At 32.1% G+C, this 21,787-nt stretch overlaps 1 protein-coding gene and 1 pseudogene across 1 annotated transcript; both read right to left on the minus strand.

Annotated features, from left to right (window-relative positions):
* Positions 1 to 1,007: 1,007 nt before the first annotated feature.
* Positions 1,008 to 2,047, minus strand: LOC114725078 (xyloglucan endotransglucosylase/hydrolase 2-like). The gene is made up of 3 exons (XM_028911543.1): positions 1,763 to 2,047; positions 1,485 to 1,678; positions 1,008 to 1,392 (listed from the first exon to the last, which is right to left on the minus strand). Exons 1-3 carry the CDS (start codon positions 2,045 to 2,047, stop codon positions 1,008 to 1,010), a joined length of 864 nt encoding a protein of 287 aa, XP_028767376.1.
* Positions 2,048 to 17,110: 15,063 nt separating this feature from the next.
* On the minus strand, positions 17,111 to 17,842 carry LOC114725069 (xyloglucan endotransglucosylase/hydrolase 2-like; annotated as a pseudogene).
* Between the last annotated feature and the right edge of the window lie 3,945 nt (positions 17,843 to 21,787).

The raw sequence follows: 21,787 nt of genomic DNA on the forward strand, positions 1-21,787 counted from the left end.
AAAGTGCGCGCGCGCGCCTTTTTTTCCCCTAAAAAAATACTATCCATAAATCATAATTATTTTTACCCTTTTGGTCAAAAATAATTATTTTTAACTCAGTTCAAATCATGCGTGATGTATGACTCTGAGACTCATCACATACATATTTTCTTTATTTCAATTTTTTTGTTTTATATTAAATTAGTATAAATTTCATATTTTATATTGAAAATTTATATTAGATTTAATACAATATTTTTGTCTTTCAAGTTTGCACTCATTTTAGTTTTGATCTTTTAATTTTTTTCAGTTTGCATTATTAGTCCTTATAATTTAATAAAATGTTGAACCATTTTGTTCATTGAGGAATCAAAACTCATGATTTGAAACTTAAGGAACTAAAACAAAAATTTGTGCAAATGTAAAAAATCAAAGATTATATTGTATTAACCCTTTATATTAAATATTAAATTTTTTATACATTATTAGGGTTTGTTCTTACCAGAATACATTCTTAGAGTTTGAACCTTGATTTCTACCCATATATCTTGATAAATCAAATATTAAATACTAAATATTAAATTACAAACATGGGATGTAGGAATTAGAATGGATTTTGTATTATAATTACAATGGATCTTTAATGTTCCAAACAGAAGAATTTATTTTTCAGAAAGTCATCCATCACGCTCATTAAATTATTTTTTTCCTACCAATCTCAAATACACAATTTAGAAGCGTATCTTTTGTATTAGTGCCGCTGCAAAGGAAGCAGTTATTCATATTCATATTATTGGTTTAAGATGTTGCAAGTAATCCAAGTGCCCAATATTTAATTACCTCTTCCTATATATGAACAAAACAAACAAACAAAGAATCAGAAGATGATCAACTCAAGCAATCCGAGTGATCAACATAGTACCGACCACATAGGTAAAGAAAAATAATTTTATTCCAATTCTTGAAAAAAAAAATATTAAATTGAAACACAAAAAGTATCAACAAATTAAGCAGTAAATGCGAAATATTTAGAAGCGTGAACGTTTGCATTCAGGAGGAAGGCCTTGAGGGAATCGTTTGAGATCAGTGCAATAGTTATAGATCATGAAGTACTTCTGAGCCCATCTCAGTCTTCTTCGGCCATTAGCATCAATCTCATTGCTTTGCGCTTTAGAGCCAGAGAACAAGTTTGAGGAAGAAGACGAAGACACGAGATCTGTGGCTTTGAAGTTGCGATAATAAGCTGTGAAAGGAGCCTTAGACCAATCTGTTTTAACCAACCCACCTCTGGTGGCCCAGTTGTCAGCATTCCAGAGGCTCGAATACATCCTCATGGCTTGCTCCTTAGGGAAGGGAACACCTTTAGCTTCCTCGTTCTCAAAAACCCTAATGGGAATATTATCTACCAAGAATCTACAGTTAACATAACATGTATCAGAGATGAAACGGAAAAATATATATAGGTAAATATTAATACACGAAGTTAGGGTTTTGTGGGACTTTACATAATGTGTTGTGGCTTCCAGACAATGGAGTATTTGTGGAAGTTTCTGGTAGGGTCGAACCAGAGATAGAATTGTTGTTCTCTGTTGCCTTGGCCTTGAGAGAAGACGTTTGTATGAAGAATACAAGGATCCCCACTTATGTTTCCCAAGAACTCGAAGTCAATCTCATCATGATTTGGTCCTTCTGAAGACAACTACACACACGAGCATAAATCAAGCAAGCACACGTTATGAGTGATGAAGTTAATCGAAGGATATTATTTATATATGACACATACGTAGAAAGTGGTGACGGTGCCAGCAGAATTGCCTGAAACAAGCTTGATGTCCATATCGATCCTCCCAAAAAGGAACTGCTTCTTGGATTGGAAGCCAGAGCCAGAGAATTTATCCAGAGAAAGAGACAGAAGCTGGCCTCCATTGAATATCTTCCCACGATCACCACCCCACGTCAGTTCTATGTCTTGGAAGAAGTTTGCAGCACAGGAAGCGGCCATGGAACTCAACATCACCATCCCCAGCACAGTTCCCATGTAAAACCCTTTAATAGTAGTACCAGCCATCTTCTTGAGAGAGAGAGAGAGAGAGATTGTGTTTTGATCAGCCGAAGTGTGAGAGATTATTGCAGATGTCGAGTGTATAAATAGGTATAGGAAAGGAAGGAAGACGCGTTTGAAAGCTTAGTGCCAGCTCTAATTAGCAAGCTATCAAAGTTTATTATTACTTCAGTTTCTGAAAAAGTATTATTACTTCGTCTTGAGTTCATGGAGGTCTGTGAACAGTTATTAATAATATACATATAATATTTGGACCTTGACCCTATTGACATGTGATTTTGGAACATATCCAAAATATAATTGAGAAGAAAAAAGAATTGCGCGTACAGATGCCAACTGGGTATCTGTTGGTAGAAAGAATAATAACGCTATGAATTGAAGCTATGTACCGCCAACTTATTGTAGGCAGAAAGAATAATATAATGCCATGAAGCGAGTAGGTACAAGCAGACAATCTAGAAATTTATTTTTTTAAAAATCAATTTCTATATTTTTTTAATTTATTTAACGTGGAAAGTTTTATTGACCCAAAGAATATATATTTTATTGATATATTAAATTTTGATCATTTGAACATCTTCAACAATTAACATGTTAAGTAAAGTGATGTCCAATTTTAATTTTCAATTTTGGTCACTTCTTTCAAAGTTTTCTCTGCAGATAAAAGCAATCAACAAAGTTGATATTTTTCCTCTTCTCTTTATAATTAGTTATATAAAATTCAGTTTTCCTGTTTGTCAGGTTCAAGAAAGTGCATTTCTGTCCAAAAAAAATGACAAATAATATATATGAAAAATTAATCTTTTAATCTTTTAACTTTTAGTTCATTTATAACTCCGTTCCTAAAGCATAACTCAGTCTTGGTCAATCGCTGAATTTTTAATTTGCTTAAAACTCGGTACTTATCTTTTATTTGCTTTTTTGAAGAAAAAATTCCGCATCACCTAACTTAATTAGTACACCTATATGTAAATTAATATAAGTGATGATGTGATTTGCCAAGTTACCATCATCATCATCACCTAGCTACCCCCCTCTCCTCAAGGCGAATACTCTTTAGGAGTTCAGTATCAACGTGAAAAGATGTAACAAAATCCTTTTGATAACCTTATGCTTTTCTCTTACCCAATGTTTGGTATGAGGAAAACAAAGGAAAGTGGAGGGGATAAAAAATTTTCATGAACTCAATTTAAAAAAAATTAAAAAAGTGAGATTATAAAATTAAAAAAAAAAGTGAAACAAAAGAGAAATAAAAATTAATTAAAAACTTTTAACCCCTACTTCATCAACATTTTAGATTGAGCTTATAAAAAAATTTTCTTTCCTCCCCTCATTTCCATTTCCTTCATACCAAATGCACCAAGCGACTATTTGGTATGAGGAAAAAGAAAGGAAGGGGAGTGGAAGAAAAAATTTTATGAGCTCAATTTAAAAAAAATCAAAGAAATGAGATTAAAAGCTTTTGATTGAATTTTATTATTATTTTTATCTTATATCTTCTCTTTATTAAAATTTAAAGGGATAATTAATCTGTAAGTCCCTATAGTTTTAACCGATTTTGAATCAGGTCCTTATAGTTTTATTTCTTTTTATTAGGTCCTTATACTTTCACATCTTTTTAATTAGGTCCTTGTATTTATTTTTCTTTTTATGAAGTCCTTATCAGTTCACCTCATTTTTAATTAAGTCCCTGAATTTTTTACTCTTTATTTTATGAATTCTAGTAATACTATTCTATAATCATAAAATAGTATATATTATTTAATACTCCTCTGGTCCTTAATATAAGTCTCATTTAACTAATTTGATTAGATTAAGGAAGTTAGGTAAGTTAGTTAATTATAAGAAATGTGACATGTTTTTCCTAAAACGCCATAATCATCTTTCTTAATACCCCCTCCCCTCTTCTACTTAATTATGGTTGAGGGAGTATCCATAGGGGTAATTTAGATAAAATTGATAAATATGAGAAATGGGTCTTACATTTAGGACCAAAACTAACTCAACAATTGGGTTCTATATTAAGGACTGGAGGAGTATTAGTTTGTAAATATTCTAAATAATGAATTATTATAATAATTTTATTTTTTGCCAGCAAGAAAATATTATTTGTTCTAATTAATTAAAATTTATATTTCAGTAATCTGAATTTAATATTTAACTAATAAATAAAAATTATTATTAATTTAGGGAAATTATAAAAGAAAAATTAATTTAATTATTAATATTTTATATTTCAGTAATCTAATTATTAATTTTATATTTAACTAATAATAAAAATTAAACAACATGGACCTGATTAAGAATTTAGGGAAATTATAAGGACTTATAAAAAAAAAAAATGCAAGGACCTAATTAAAAACATGTGAAAGAATAAGGACCTAATAAAAAGAAAAAAAACTATAAGGACCTGATTCAAAATTAGTTGAAACTATAAGGACTTACAGATTAATTAACCCAAATTTAAAACTCAACTTTTTCAATTTTTTAAATTGAACTCATTGAAATAATACCCTTAATTTGTCGCCTTAGGATTACTTAAAAAATAAACCAAAATTATGCAATATAGTATACATTCGTATTGTTTCTCTTTGAGGAGCCGAAAATGAAAAAAAATCCTAGTAAACAAACATAGGTACCCTAAGCTATAAAGAGTATTTATATTTGATGAGTTGCTAACTAAATGCCAGGAATTAAATTAAATTAAATTAAAATTTAAAAGGCATGTTTTTGGTATTTTATATTAAAATGATTGAAAAGGAATGATGATTGAACAGAGTGAAATGAGACACATAAGAAAACAATGAAAACAAACAATCCTCCAACTCAATAGCACAGTCAATCCTCACTGCAGTAGATATGGGAGTTTAAACAATAAATTAAGAATTATAATTAAGCTTTTAATCCAATAATCGAGCCACCCTGAATTGCCACAAAATATTTTCTAAAATCCTAGCTTACTAATTGCAACCAAAATAGTAAAATAGAACTAAGGAGGCTAAAAACCAATGCTTAATTATAACTCTCTAATCCAAAATAGCAGAATTAAAGCTAGTAAGAGACAGTATATTAACTCCAAAGTCAATGCAAATATCATAACCACAACATCGTAATTGAAAGTAAGCTATAAAATAACCCAATGTCAAACGTTAAACAATAATTCAGCTACAATAATCTCCAGACAGTATCACATTAAACATTACAAAATTCCCAATAATTAGAAAGTGAGTTCATCGTTGACTTCCCTCTGCCACCAGGAAGAAGACGCAGAGAAGAAGATGAAGGTGATGCTGAATGGATTTAAATCAATGGAAGATGAAGATTTAGTGGAGACGAAGATTGTTGGTGAACGGAGAGAATGGCTTAAGGCTATGCTTCCGCTGTTGCTGCCCTCTCTGGTCCTCTATCTCTCACTCAGTGCCCCCTAGAATTGGGAATTAGGGTCGGCCTTGCAGGGACGGAATATCAAAAGTATCCTAATTTGCTAGGCCTGGCCTTTCAGTTGACGAGCTCAGGGCCAGTCTGCGGGCTTTCAGCCAGTTTAAGAAAAAATGTCTTTTGTTTTTTAAAAAATATTTCTCACATGTTTTAAATATAAATAAAATAAAGCCACAAATACAAAACAACATCATATCTTCATGTCTATTAACATACCAAAATATTTAAAACATTTATAACAAGTCAATAATACTCAAACGTTCTATCAAATTAGATAAACACTTTCATCACAAAAAAACATAGACAAACACATTCATCAATATTTTGAAACTTCATCTTCGCTATCATCAATTGCAAGGACATTTGATTGTGCTTTATTGGCAACAGACTCTTCTTGACTTTTAAAAATATCAATAATTTCTTCTTCACCATCAATATAACAAGCATTCTCTGCAACAAATAATAAACCAAAATCATAGACAAGTAGTATACTTATTATCTTTGTCAATTTGAGCAATTAAAAACATAGAAAGAATTATAACAAAGTACATATAAATTTTTTATATTACTTGATATGCAAATCCATGCAACCGATCGCGATCACATATAGCTTGACATAAATATCTATACTTTGTGAAAACATGTGAACCAATACTACAAGTTGATTCACTAGCAACTGTTGTGATCAAAATACTCAAAATATCATTTGCCATCTTCAAAAGAATTGGAAACTAAAGTTGATTGTTTTTCCACCAGTTTAAGACATCCAATTCTTTCCAATTATCAGGCTTCAGTATTAGTTCTTCTAAGTAAGTTTTTAATTCAGACTTGTCCATAGAAGAATGATCCATAATCGCATAAATATCTTGATAATCCTGCATCATTTAAAAATTGAATCAAGTATAAGTAACAAGCTAAATAAAGAACAAACTAATTGACAAGATAAAACATTGACAAAATAAAACATACATTGAATGCATCATCAAAAGAGGTTGTTGTTGAAGCACTTGAAGTGTGAGAAGAATGATGAATCATAAATGTTGAAGATTTAGAAGTTGAAACACTTGCAACTCTATGTCTAGCAAAAGATGTGATTATGTCCCTGTAGTTGAATATTCTTTAAAAATAGCAGCTAACTTGTTCTTTACAATAGCAATCTTCTTAGAAGAAGTGACATGATCAATCTTTGCATAACAATATTTGATGATATTTAACTTCCATCTTGGATAAAAAATCCTAGCAAGTGCAAGAAGGACATTGTAATTTTGCCAATACTTGTCAAACTTTTCTTTAATTTTTGTTGACATCTCTCTAATCACATCATCAATGCTCCTCACATTTGTATCAAGCAACATTTCAATTTTTGATAGTTGCATAAAATAAGAGTTTACAGTCAGATAAGATGACCCAGAAATCAACCTTGTTATCTTTTCAAAAGGCCTCAAGAAATTGCATATTGCCTTTGCTCTATTCCACTCATCATTTGTCAGATTATGACACATTAAGTAATTTGAATCAAATAAAGCAAAGTTTGCAAAAGCTCGATAGTATTTAAGTGCACTCTCAAGCATTATATAAGTAGAGTTTCATCTAGTGGGCACATCTAATCGCAAGCTCGTAGAAGTGTTAATGCTACCAACTTGCTCAACACATTGCTTGAATTGAATCATCCTTGCCTCAGAATCCTTCAACCATTTAATGCTCTCTCTAATCTTCTAAAAAGCAGTGCTTGTTACTTTCAAACCTTCTTGAACTATCAAGTTTAGGATGTGGGCACAGCATCTTATATGAGAAAATTCACCATTACAAATCAAGCTAAACTTTTCTTGCAAAAGTAGCTTCTCCTTTAGCAAATCTTGCATGTTATCATTTGCAGATGCATTATCTAAAGTAATTGAGAATAGTAATTGAGAATACTTTATTCTCAATCCCCCATTCTTTCAAGCAATCATAAACTTTTCTAGACAATTGCATCCCAAAATGTGGAGGTTCTATCTTGCAAAATGAAAGTATCTTGCTATTTAGAATCCACTTTTCATCCACAAAGTGAGCTGTCAAACATATATATCCTTCAGAAGTCACAGAAGTCAAACATATTCAACTTATGCTTTCTTTAATACTTGTTTCAAATTGTCCTTTTAATAGTGGAAAAACTTCATAACATCAACCACAATTGTTTTTCTGGTCATGAGCCTCATATCAGGATTCAACATCTTGAGTAATTCTCTAATCCATCTATTTCAACAAATAAATAAGTAAGACCATGTTTAATTATGGCCATAGTCATAACCTCCCTAACATGGTTATGATCAAGCTTTCTAGACCTAATGTTGCCTTCATTGTCCATCATTATCACCCTAATATCATGAATGAAATTTGTCTAGACTTTGCGAGACTTAACATGTCGATTTAGATGTGAAGTGCCTTTAGCCCCACCCGATGCATATAAACCCTTACAACCATTACATTTTGCCTTCATTACCCCCATCAACCTCAACTCTACTAAAATATTTCCAACCATCAGACATCAATGTTCTAGGCTTCTTAGCCTTTGATTCTTAGTCTCTTGAAGAGAAGATGACTGACCTTTATGATTTACAGCCAATGATGCATTAGTCCCTTGAGCTTGCTCTCTTTCTTATTATAGGGATGACATGATGTTGCCACCAATTATAAAAAAAAAATCATAAGTTAGACCAAAACTAAAGCCATGATCAAGCTTACTCAACATCTCAGATTTGATTTACATCATAAAATCATGCAATTGATTGTTAAACAACAGAAAGAGAAGCAAACAAACATGAAAGAATCAAATAATAACAATCAACGCACATTGGTGACAAGACCAAGAAAAGTACTCATTGTGGAATTTCTGGACGCTGCTCAAGTCAACAGTGACAGACATTGAGAAGTCGGGGAAGTAGAGATGAAACACAAGAGCAATGAGAGGGTGGGGGAGATTGAGAGGTTGTGGGCGATGGCAATTGGCAAACTATGGTCAATAAAGCAGAGGCAAAATGCGAGCAGAAGGGAGAAAGAGATTGAGCTTGAGAGGCCACATGGGTAACTATCTTCTACCTTACTTGACTAGGTGACGGTGGACGGTGTGAGATTGAGGCAAAGAGACCTGTGTGAGCTGAGAATGAGTCTGCAATAGTGCGAGTGACTTGAGGCTTGATCGAGTTGAGTGAGTGGAATTATGGAAGGGTAAGGGAGTTGCCGAGCTGGGCAAGACACAGGAACCAGGAGCAGGAAGGCTGAAAGACTGAAAATGGAAGAGAGTGAGAGACTGAGAGAGTGGAAGGTGAGACGGTGACGGCAAGATGGTGAGAGCCTAAGTCTTGAGAGGCTGAGAGTGATAGGCAACTAGGTGAGAGCCAAAACTAAGAGGCGAGAGTGTCCGAGTATGCTCTGCGGGTGGCTGTGTGTAACAGGGAGGGAGTGAATGTGATTAGGGCTTTGCTTGTTAAGTGACTTAAGTCAATAGTCAATTGGTCAAGCTGTAAAAGAAAAAACTACGTAAATTAAAAAAATGCTAGCGGGCTTAAACGAGTCGTCCTGTAGCCTTACAGGGCTAGTCCTTTTAAGTCCAAGTCTCTTTTAAAGACCCCAAATTATAAGCCCAGCCCTCGACTTAAACGAGTTGGCCTGACAGGCTCGGCCCGTTTTCCCGGCTCTAGTGCCCCCTCTGGTTTGTCTCTACTCCATGCCTCTCTAATTGGAGAACAAGACGATGATGAATGTCTTTACGGCAGGTAGTAAAACACTGCTATTTTACTACATCCGGTCCTCTTTTATTTATTTTTTCCCCAAATGAGGTCCTTTGTTGCCATTTAAATTTGAGAATGAAGTGAACTTTGCAAATCTACCAAAAATAAAGAAAATAAGGTAGCATTAATTATCTTTAAAGATCAATCAATCACAATTAAACCAAAACATAATAATTTTGTCCCTATAAAATAATAATTCAAAACAAAACATACCAGATCAATTAATAATCAAATAATGCAAAAGGGACTAATTTAGTTGACAAAAACTCATAAAATAGATATCAAAATATATAAAAATAAATGAGTTTGTCACTCATTAAATATTTTCCTCCTCTAAGCTCCCCCATTTCCATCATACCAAACATAGGGTTAATATATATGCATGGACGTTTACGCCTTATTGGGAACAAAAATCAGAATAGCGAAAATGCAAAAGGAATAATGCATTTGCTAAGATATTGAGTATGGTATTATATACATGTGGAAAGAATAATGTTATCATGAAGCTACCTATTTCGCCTCGGTCCATCAATATGGTACATAATTCTATAATTTTTTTAGCCTCCATACTAGTGCTAAAAAATGTATTTCTGTTATGAATATTATGTGGATGTCCATTTACCTCTTTCTCTTCATCTTCTCCAAGTAACTTCCACTACCTCCGCCATCTATTACTTCTCTACTATCCATTCACTCTTGTAACTCACCTCCATTCACATTCATGGGATTGATTATTCACTATTTCTCATTTAAAGACAATTGTAACCTATTTATAAGACTATGCCTATAAATAAGGCATGCCATTTGTGTTGTGCAAGTGAAGCAAGTGAAGGAATACAATATCATTCTCTCATTTTCTTATCTACTTCTCTTCTCCAATCTACTTTCATTGTTGGTTAATTTCATAACGCATTATTAGCACGAGACTCTACCATCAGAATTCATGGCTCCTAGTTGATACACGTTGAGGTTTGTTTGTTGAATAATTCTATAATTTTTTAGCCTCCATACTAGTGCTAAAAAATGTATTTCTGTTATGAATATTATGTGGATGTCCATTTACCTCTTTCTCTTCATCTTCTCCAAGTAACTTCCACTACCTCCGCCATCTATTACTTCTCTACTATCCATTCACTCTTGTAACTCACCTCCATTCACATTCATGGGATTGATTATCCACTATTTCTCATTTAAAGACAATTGTAACCTATTTATAAGACTATGCCTATAAATAAGGCATGTCATTTGTGTTGTGCAAGTGAAGCAAGTGAAGGAATACAATATCATTCTCTCATTTTCTTATCTACTTCTCTTCTCCAATCTACTTTCATTGTTGGTTAATTTCATAACGCATTATCAGCACGAGACTCTACCATCAGAATTCATGGCTCCTAGTTGATACACGTTGAGGTTTGTTTGTTGAATGAAGATAGTTTTGATTCGAACAGTTTGGTAAGATTTCTCCAATTTATGTAGAGCAAATGATGGTTTTGCATATTAACCATATTGATTCATTAGCAATCGAATATTTTATTCATCATATTGAGATATGAAAATTTTTATTTTTATTTCTTACTTTTCTTATATTTTCACATGATTCTACTATCCTTATATTTCTTGATTTGTTATGAAGTTTATGTTCATCTATAAAATTACTATATAAGATTATCATCTCTGATATTGGTTAATTGTTATCTTAGAAAGTAAAATGTTAAATATACAATGAATGGCTAATAGCATTGTACTCTTGATTTCGTGATTAGATGACCAGAAGCCACATCACATTTTGATGATTATTTGATAAAAGACCGTCTTGTGGTAGTAACAGATGGCATGACAAGATTGTCACAATTTGATAATCTATATTAAAGTCCTGAAGATTGATAGTTAAAAATGAAACGATACAAAAGAATTTCGTAGTTCTAAAAATTTTGTTATAGTCCGGAAGACTAATATTTGAGAAAATTAATGGTGTGCTATTGAAAGCAAGGACTATGTTCATAAGAGTGATACAGAGTATGATCATATTATATCAGTGGAACTGATAACTAAAAGGGCAATAATCTTGGCTTGACTATTGAATCATAACAGAAGAATTAGTAATAGCCCATGATCAATATGATAAAATTATGAACAAATGTTATAATATGACCAGAAGTCATATAGACAAATATGTATCAATTCATTGAAAAGCAAATGTTAAAAAAATGGTTGTGGAATCAAAAAGACCATGTGATATTATGAAAATATCGAAGCTAATTCTAATACCTGAAGACAATAAGTTGTGAAGAAAGATAGATGCCCAAAGTATATATAAAAATAGAAAATATATAAGTATATGCCTAGAAGGCTATATGTATAATGTTTCATTTTTATGGGTCTTTAAATTTATTGTGATTTGTGAGAAACAAATTGTTATAAGAATTTGATATTGTGATATTAATAAGTGTGTGATATAAAACTAAATAGATCAAATAGACCCAAAAGTTACCAGTTATATTTTGTTTATTTATATTTTATTTATATGATCTGATTCAATATTAGTTTTGAATATTTTAAATGTCTATAGTACCTTGATCAATATTGAGAAGTTTTGAACATTAAGTTTTATTTGTACTTTACTTTTAAAAGTTTATTTTAAATGTTCTTCATCATTTTTGTGTGTTCTCTATGGGTCTTGTAAGTTAAATCTGTGATACTCATAATTATTTATTATTATGTTAATGATATATTGAAATAAAATTGTCTTTCATATTCCTCTTAAATTATATAGTTCCTAAAGAACTAGATATAATAGTATTAATATAGTTCTAGAAGAACTAATACTGATTTTTCTTTATGAGCAAACAAAGTATTGAGAGTGAAAAATATAACCCATAGATCTACATCATAGCTTTGGTTCTCCAAAGAGTGTAAATAGTATAGTACAATTCGATTAAAGTCTGTAACTATATATGAACTAGGAAGTATTTGGGCTTCCAAGCAAAAGATAGGTTATTGGCTTTAACCTATTATATGCTAGCAGCTGTTTATGAAATATATGAATAAAGGAATCATATTTGAATGACTCAATCTTGAGGGGAAAAACTGTTGGAATACAAGTATGAGTTGATATTGGATATATTTTTCATATCAATTTCATAAATAGATATCATCAATCATATATTATATTAAAAAATTTATTATTGGTAATGAAACATGGTAGAGTAAACCAGAAGTTTACTGATATCTTAAACTATATGATGCAACAAATTATTGAAGATTATGTATTGATATCCATTAAAGAACTAAAAGATTCTTCCGAATAGCCAACATTTTTAAGAATTCGTATGTGCTGCTTGTTTTCAAAGAAAATTGATTATAAAATATCACTAGTTATATTTTGTTTTTGAATGGATCATTACATTTCTGGAAATATACATGGGCCCATTTAGAAGCACATAAACCATACAAGTGTTCAATATTTAATAGATGCATCTATATAAAATGGTAAGATGTGTGATTGACATTAATTTGCAACCTGAAGTTTGCAAGATTATTTAGATAAATATTTCCGGACTATGTGATTCCCAAAACTTGATTTTAAAGATGCTAGTGAATTTATATATCAGGCTTTTAATGTTGAAAAGCCTGCTTAACAGATTGATCTAGCAAAATCATTTGTTAATGCCTCTGTGAATAGCTTGATCAATATTTATGAGAACAATTTTTTCCATTTTAGTGTCAGCATATTTGATTTAATATATTGCAGCAATTATAGACATCAAGGCAACAAAACTCTCCCAATAAAATTGGCTTTTGGTCAGGAGCTAGATATTTTTCATCTAAAAAAATTGAAATGTGCAATATTTATTTCTACCAATCCACCACAATGCACATAGATGGATATTAAAAGAAAGTTGGGACATATGTTGGGTAAGAACCTCCTTCTTCTTGTTTGTCTCTAAATGGAACAAAACAATGTTCCTAAAAGAAACAAATGCATTTAGGAGACTTATACTGCATAATTAGTTAACTGTTATTCGGAAAAATTTTCCTAACATGAGGGGGAGAAATTGAGTAGCTGGAAAAGAGAATGCATGGAATGCATCATTACTATCAAATACAGATCCTCATATATATCAGTATGGACCAGAAGTTCATCAAAATTGCATTCATGAAATACTACAAAATATTTTACTGACTTGAATGAAAATTTTTAAATCTCTTATTCCAGCTAAAAATGCTCCAATTATTTTAAATATTAAGACATGCCAGAAGCATGAGAGGTTAATCGGTTCCAATATAAAGATCTTGAATAAAGAGGAGCATACAACTTAAAAGTTATATTGAGGAGGCATGTACTTTAGAAGAGTGTCGAGACATAAATAATTGTAAAATCCCAGAAGAGGTTCAGGTACTTGAAAAGAAAGAAAGAGATCTCAATAAGTTATGTCACAAAAGAAAAAATGGAACCGAAAAGGTAAAGTTGTCGACAATGATTTTCATAAGAATATCACGTGATAAAAAGAGGATCTTACACATAGATCTATCATACAAAATAGATATAAATTTGACCAAGAAGAAAAGGAAAAGCGAAAAGATGTGATGAAAATATTATTTCGATATGTGACAATGGGCCTGTAGTCCTAAAACATATAAAGTTTCTATAGAATATATAGACGTTTATGTGAAAATATAGATTTTCACAAATAATGAGACATATTACTTTGTGGTGGTCATAATTTTACATATTTGAATAGTCTGACAGTTATGAAATGTGCCTGTTAGATATTATTATGACCCATAGATGGGGATCATTAATAGTAAAATTTACATGATAATCCTTGAAGGATAAAAAATATGCCAGGAGCATATATAAGAAAATCTTTCAGTATATAAAATATTATGAAGATTAAAATAATTTCAGTATGTATGATCCATTTTATAGTTTTGAATCAAAATATATGAAATTCCCTAAAGAATTTCACTTGCCAGAAGCATACAATTTAAGTTGTTGAGAACAATGATTAAGTTAAATAAGTTGTTAGAAGCAATCATGGCGTATGTGGTATAATCGACTAAGTAAATATTGGTTGAAGAAATGATATAAAAATGATCTAATTTGCCCATGCATTTTTATGAAAAGATCTGAAAATGAGTTTGTTATAATTGTTGCTTATGTTGATGACATATATATTATGGGAGCTCCTAAAGAGCTTACGAAAATTATGAATTGCTTAAAGAAAGAATTTGACATGAAAGACTTGGGAAGAACAAAGTTTTACTTCGGATTGCAAATTGAATACTTGAGAAATGAAGATTTTTGTATATCAAATAATTGATACAAGAAAGGCCTTAAAGTGTTTTATATGGATAAATCACATCCATTATATACTTTTATGATTGTGAGATTTGCGGAGGTGAATAAAGAACTTTTTAGACTTTGAGAAGTTGATGAAGAACTATTTGGTCCAGAAGTACCATATGTTAGTACAATTGGTGCACTTATGTATCTTGCTAGTCACATATGACTTGACATATCATTTGTTGTTAACTTACTAGTAAGATATAGTTCTTCACCAACACGAAGACACTAAAATAAAGGTGGTAAATTCCTTTTTGATCCACATGTTGGTAATTCCAGATGAAGTATTTCATAATATTCAAAAGATGGTTAAATACATATCTAGCAAATCCGTTCCAATGAAAATCTGGCAGATTTGTTCACCAAGTCACTTCCTTGTATGATATTTGAAAAACTTGTTCATGGTATCGGATATCATAGATTCAGAGATATCAACTGATGTTACTAAAAAGGGGAGTTAACACATGTTGTACTCTTTTTCCCTTGACTATGGTTTTTATCCCACTGGGTTTTTCCTAGTAAGGTTTTTAATGAGGCAGCATTGGATAATATATTGATAAATGTGTACTCTTTTTCTTTTACTAGGTTTTTGTCCCACAGGGTTTTTCCTAGTTGAAGTTTTTTAACGAGGTGCATATTTGTATAATGGACATCTAAGGGGGAGTGTTATGAATATTATGTGGATGTCCATTTACCCCTTTCTCTTCATTTTCTCCAAGTAACTTCCACTACCTCACCGTCCATTACTTCTCCACTATCCATTACTCCTTCACTATTCATTCACTCTTGTAACTCACCTTCATTCACATTCATGGGATTGATTATCCACTATTTGTCATTTAAAGACAATTGTAACCTATGTATAAAATTATGCCTATAAATAGGACATGTCATTTGTGTTGTAGTGTAAGTAAAGCAAGTGAAGGAATACAATATCATTCTCTCATTTTCTTATCTACTTCTCTTCTCCAATCTACTTTCATTGTTGGTTAATTTCATAACAATTTCAGGTATGTTAAAAATTCATGTTCATAATTGCACATAGGATATAGTACAAATAGTATAGGAGAAATAATTTTTGCGTCTGTTATTAAGGAACAAACACTGTAATTCAACCAATTACTTTGTTATTGGGATGTTTTGAAAATAATATCGGATAATTATTGGAATCTTTTTAAAAAACATTTCTCAATTAAATATTATTTGATCCTTTAATTTTTAAAAGCATGTTTATCCATTTAACCCTGAATTAAACTTAATATGTTAAAATTTGAAAATATTTTATTCATATTCAAGATCTCAATATCATTATTTTTTGTTAATGCTTTTAGCATTAAAAAACTAAGTATATTTTTTAGAATTAAGGCAAACGGGGTGCTGGATACTAAAATACTAGTGAAGCACCAAGAAGCCTTGCCCCTGCTCTTAGCACTCGTAAAATCAGTTTTAAGAAAATAACTTTAAGAATTTTGCACCAAAACTCATGAGGAATTTGAAGAACTCTCCAAGCTCTTTTGGCAAGAATAGCTTTATCCAAAACTTGAAAATGTCTGAAACCCATACACCCATCTTTTTTTACTACTGGTCAATACCTGCCATTTCCTCCAATGAATTGAATACGTGCCTCCTTTTTCTCATTTTGTCACCGCCAAAAATTGGAGGCAAATATTTTTGCATCATTTCTAAGGTAAGGAGAAAACTGACATGGGGTGTGCAAGAATTGAATTTGCCATTGCCTTGATTAACACCTCTTTCCCTGCAAATGTTTGCAACTTGCGCTTCTAGCCTTGAAGTTTCTAGCTTATCTTACATTTCACAAAATTAAGAGCAGTGACCTTAGATCTCTCCCAATGCACTGGTAGTTCCAGATATTTTCCAGGCTCACTGGTGTCCTTGATTTGAAGAGCTTCTTCAACTTCTATCCTAGTTTCTAACGCAGTGTTTGTTGAAAAAAATAAATATCAAATAAGGTTTTATATTAAGGACTGGGGTAGTATTAAATACTAAATGTTATTAAATTAGAAACATGGGATGTAGGAGTTAGAAAGGATTTTGTATTATAATTACAATTGATCTTTAATGTTCCAAACAGAAGAATTTATTTTTCAGAAAGTCATCCATCGCACATTAAATTATTTTTCTACCCATCTCAAATGCACAATTTAGAAGTGTGTCTTTCGTATTAGTGCCGCTGCAAAGGAAGCAGTTATTCATAGTCATATTATTGGTTCAAGATGTTGCAAGTAATCCAAGAGCCCAATATTTAATTAATTCTTCCTATATGTGAACCAAAAAAAAAAAAACAAACAAACAAAGAATCTTAACATGATCAACTCAAGCAATCTGAGTGATCAGCATAATACCGACCACACAGGTAAATAATACATAATTTTATTCCAGTTCTTGAAAAAGAATAAATATTAAATCGAAACACAAAAAGTATCAACAAGTTAACCAGTAAATGTGAAAGATTTAGAAGCGTGAACGTTTGCATTCAGGAGGAAGGCCTTTAGCTTACTCTTTAGGGAAGGGAACACCTTTAGCTTCCTCGTTCTCAAAAACCCTAATGGGAATATTATCTACCAAGAATCTGCAGTGAACATAATATACATTAGAGATCAAATAGAAAAATATATATAGGTAAATATTAATACATGAAGTTAGGGTTTTGTGGGACTTTACATAATGTGTTGTGGCTTCTAGACAATGGAGTATTTGTGGAAGTTTCTGGTAGGGTCAAACCAGAGATACAAGTGCTGTTCTCTGTGGCCTTTGCCTTAGGAGAAGACGTTGGTATGAAGAATATAAGGATCCCCACTTACATTTCCCATGAACTCAAAGTCAATCTCGTCATGATTTAATCCTTTTGAAGGCAACTACACAAACACGAATAAAATCAAGTAAGCACAGGTTATAAGTGATGAAGTTAATTGAAGGATATTATTTATATATGAGACATACGTAGAAAGTGGTGACAGTGCTAGCAGAATTGCCAGAAACAAGCTTGATGTCCATATCAATCCTCCCAAAAAGGAACTGCTTCTTGGATTGGAAGCCAGAGCCAGAGAACTTATCCAGGGAAGGAGACAGAAGCTGGCCTCTATTGAGTATCTTCCCACGATCACCACCCCATGTCAGTTCTGTGTCTTGGAAGAAGTTTGCAGCATATAAAGCCACCATGGAACTCATCATCACCATCCCGAGCACCATACCCACGTAAAACCCTTTACCAGTAGTACCAGCCATCCTCTTTAGAGAGAGATTAGAGGGATCAGAGAGCTTGTGTTTTGATCAGTTGAAGTCACTACAAAAAAAATTGACTTTCAGCGGCGAGAAAAATTGCCGCTGAAAGCCTCAAAGTCGCCACTGAAAGTTTTCAATGGCGACCAAAAATTCACCGCTTTAGTGACCATGACTGAAAGTATTGGCGGTGACATTTTTGAGTTGCCACTAAAAGTAGACATTTAGCGGCGACAAACAGTTGCCACTAAAAGTGAGGCCAACTTTGGAGAAAATGTCACCGCTAAAAGAATAATCTGCGGCAACAAATTTGTTGTCACTGAAAACTGTATAGGTGGCGACTACTTGTCACCGTTGAAAGCATAATCTATGGCGACATACATTGTCGCCACTAAAAGAATTATCTATGGCAACGTCATTGTTGTTGCTGAAAACTATATAAGTGGCGACAAATGGTCACCACAGAAAGTGCAATCTGCAGTGACAATTAATGTTGCCGCTGAAGATCAAAATTATTTTTTTTTGTCAAAAAAATTGTTAAATCAAATGAAAACCTATATTCCTAATAAATATAATAATAAAGCACTGAAAAATTAAAGTAATAGGCAATTATAATATACTAGGTAATAATATTCATAACATTCTTTAAAACTACCAAAGCATTTCAGTCTCTTTAGAAAAAAAAAAAAAGAAATTGTTCTCTATAAGAGACATTTTATAAATGGACCCCAAAAACTATGATGAACAACCAGTACGTGGGACACTAGAACTAGGAGTAGATGTAGAGGTAGATGTAAGAGCATTTGTTTGCAATTTTTGCATGAAAGCACTAAGCTGAGCTTGCATTCTTTGCTCTATTCTTTGCTCAAGTTGTGTACGTTCTTCTTCCATCTTTGCAAGCTCTAATGCAATACTTGCTTCTATCTTTTCCCGCTTTGCTGCAAGATTTGCTTCCATTTTTCCTTGCTCCTCTTGAATTCTTCTATCAAACTCTTCTTGCAATTGAGTGCGCACATTGTCAATTGAATTTTGACTAGATTGAGTGTTAGCTCTCTTCTTAGGAGGCTCAGCTCTGTAGCCTTTTCCTCTTACATATCCTGACCTCTCACCAAGAACAGTAGTTAATATTTCATCAGAGGTCATTCAAGCATCACTCTCTAATTCTTGTTAAATGACTTCTTTCATGTGAGCCTACAATTAAGGCATAAAATTAACAAAATAAAAATGAATTCATCAAGTGAACCTAGAAACATAAAAATATAATGCATACGTAAATCTGTTCAAATTGTGGATCCACCCACACTAACTGTCCATCTGCAGTCTTTCTAGTACGTGTTAACTCCCATACCAGATCAGGGGTGTAGGCTATCCAGTTGTGGGGTCTCTCTACAAAGGATAATATACAAAGACAAGAAATAGCACATCCAAAGATAACAAATGATATAAAAATAAGTTAAAACAAATGGGAAATTAAACTTACTACAGCGTATTTCATTTTTGCAAATGAACAAGGACCACAAGTGTGCTTTGTAACTTGTTTTTCTCGATTTTGTGTCTTTCTTGCACTCTTATTCTATAACAAATTTGGGTAAGTAATGCAGATTTAATAAATGCAATAATAATATGATCGAATTGAAAGGTTAGTAAGATACCTTAAAAATGTTAGACTGAAAGTATGTCAATAACCACTCCCAATCTTTAGAACTAACATTTGAGGTGGATTAACTAACCTTTTTTCATCAGTGTCATATTTCTTGTATTGGTTGTGCAAGCTAGTCTTCCCATTTTTGAAAGCATTTTGGAAAGTAGTTGTTACAGCTTTCAGAAACTTTTCTTCATCAGCTGCAACAGCAGGTTCAAATTTTTCCTGAAACAAACATAAGCACAATCACTTGTTATAAAAACATAAACAAAAAAACATAAATATAATTGTTTGAAATAAATAGTACCTTCACTTTTAAGGTCATCTCAGTACCATACTTTTTGTACACGTCCTTCCACTCAACACAATGTCGAAAACATACTGTGGTTCTAACAATCAAACCACAATAGTTAGATAGATTTCTTGCTTCTGATCCTACTGCTCTTGTTATGTCTTTTGTAATTTTAACTAGAATCTTTGCTCCAAGTTTGGTTCTCAAGCCTATATTAATTGACTTGTAAACTCCTCTGCCTTTCCTGATTGTAGAAGAAGAGCCTGTCATTTATTAAAAGAATTGTATCAATTAATGTTACATGTGATATGGATTAAATATTTGTATTATACAAAATTGGAGCAAAATTTACTTGCACTACTATTTGGAGTAGGAGGAGAGTCAATAGGGAGTTCCTCAAGCTGTACTTGCAGTGGTACAGAAGAACTGGTAGGTCATGTTTGCTCTATTGAAGGAGTAGGACAAATACCTTCACTACTTCCGTCACCATGCCGTCTAAAAAATGAAGGAGCTCTCCCACCTCGTCCTCCCTTAAGTACTGACATATCCTACAAGAATATACAAAATTTAGCTTGTTTTCGAACAAGCAATAAAAGTGTAAAGAAAATGTTGAGTTATCAAGACTTAATCTAAATATCAATAAAAGCTACCATTACTAATTTTATTCAATTTAATCTTCTATGACACCATCAAATTTAAACTGCAATTTAACTTGATTCAATTTCAACCTGTCAAAAATTTATATAACAGAGGTATGAAAGTTCAAGACTTGAAATTAAAGTTTAACCTTTAACGATGAAGATATGACAAGCATGCTAAATCAATAATTTTATTCTTATCCTTAGGGTTAATATAAATTTTGATCCTTCAAATTTGGGCCAATTTTGGTATTAGTCCCTGAAATTTAAAACTCATGGTATTAGTCCCTCAAATTGTATCCATTTCTGGCCGTTAATCCTTGGTAGCTTTAGGCTGTCAAAATAATCTGAGTTGGCACTAAGTCTATTATATTGATGATGTGTACATAGAAGCTGGCATATACATGGATTTTAACGATGAAGATATGACAAGCATGTTGAATCAATAACAACTCTAACAACAATGTAGAAGGGATTAAATCAATAACAGCATGCTTTGTTGTTACGTGCTATATGTGTGTCTGCCATGACGTGGTTGAGCTTGATATGATATGTTGTATTGAACTCCTTGCATTTGATGCCTTGGCAATATCATAGTTGAGTTGTAGAGTGGTATGATAGCATACTCCCTTTCTATGGCATGACCTTGATAATGGTTATGCAAGAAATGTGCATAATAATAAACAAACATGAGATATGCATAATTGTATAGCAGGAGATAGCATTGCGTGTTTAGTATAATTCTTGTAATTCATTGCTATTAAGATTTCCTCTAAAATCCCACCCCTTGCATGTTTAAATTATACCATCTAGGGGCTAAAAATTCAAGAGACAAAGGTAACAAAAGGAAGATGCAATGACGACTACCTTGAAATGTTATGAATTCATGAGCTTATGTTTTGAATATGTAAATTTGTAATGACTATGAACATGTATGAATATATGAGCTCTTGAATGTACATTGAAGTATATTATACTTAAAGATATGTTTGTATGCCGTTACGCATGGGGTATGGCTAGAAAGTAAAAGAAAAGCCAAGAAAGAACATTAAAAGAGGATAGAAAAATGGCTAAAAAGGGGGCCAACTTGGTGAGCACGTGAATTTATGTAAATGAATGGATCTGGCCATGAGATTTCGTAGGCTAATAGTGCTCATCTAAGCTTCGAATAGATTAGTAGATCACCTAATTTGGAGCCATACACGAAAAGTTATGGATTTTTAAATTTAAGGCAAAAATCTAAAAACTGGAAAATTAACCAAATAAGCAGTACTATTTTGGTTTAAAATTGAACTTTAATGGTGAGGTAATGAGACCAATGAATATTTTTTTCATGTAGATAATTAATAGAGTTTCAAATAGAACTTAAAACTACTGTA

This window comes from Neltuma alba, unplaced genomic scaffold, assembly GCF_004799145.2.
Source record: "Neltuma alba isolate B1F8T4 unplaced genomic scaffold, ASM479914v2 tig00012221_pilon, whole genome shotgun sequence".
Taxonomy (NCBI): Eukaryota; Viridiplantae; Streptophyta; class Magnoliopsida; order Fabales; family Fabaceae; genus Neltuma; species Neltuma alba.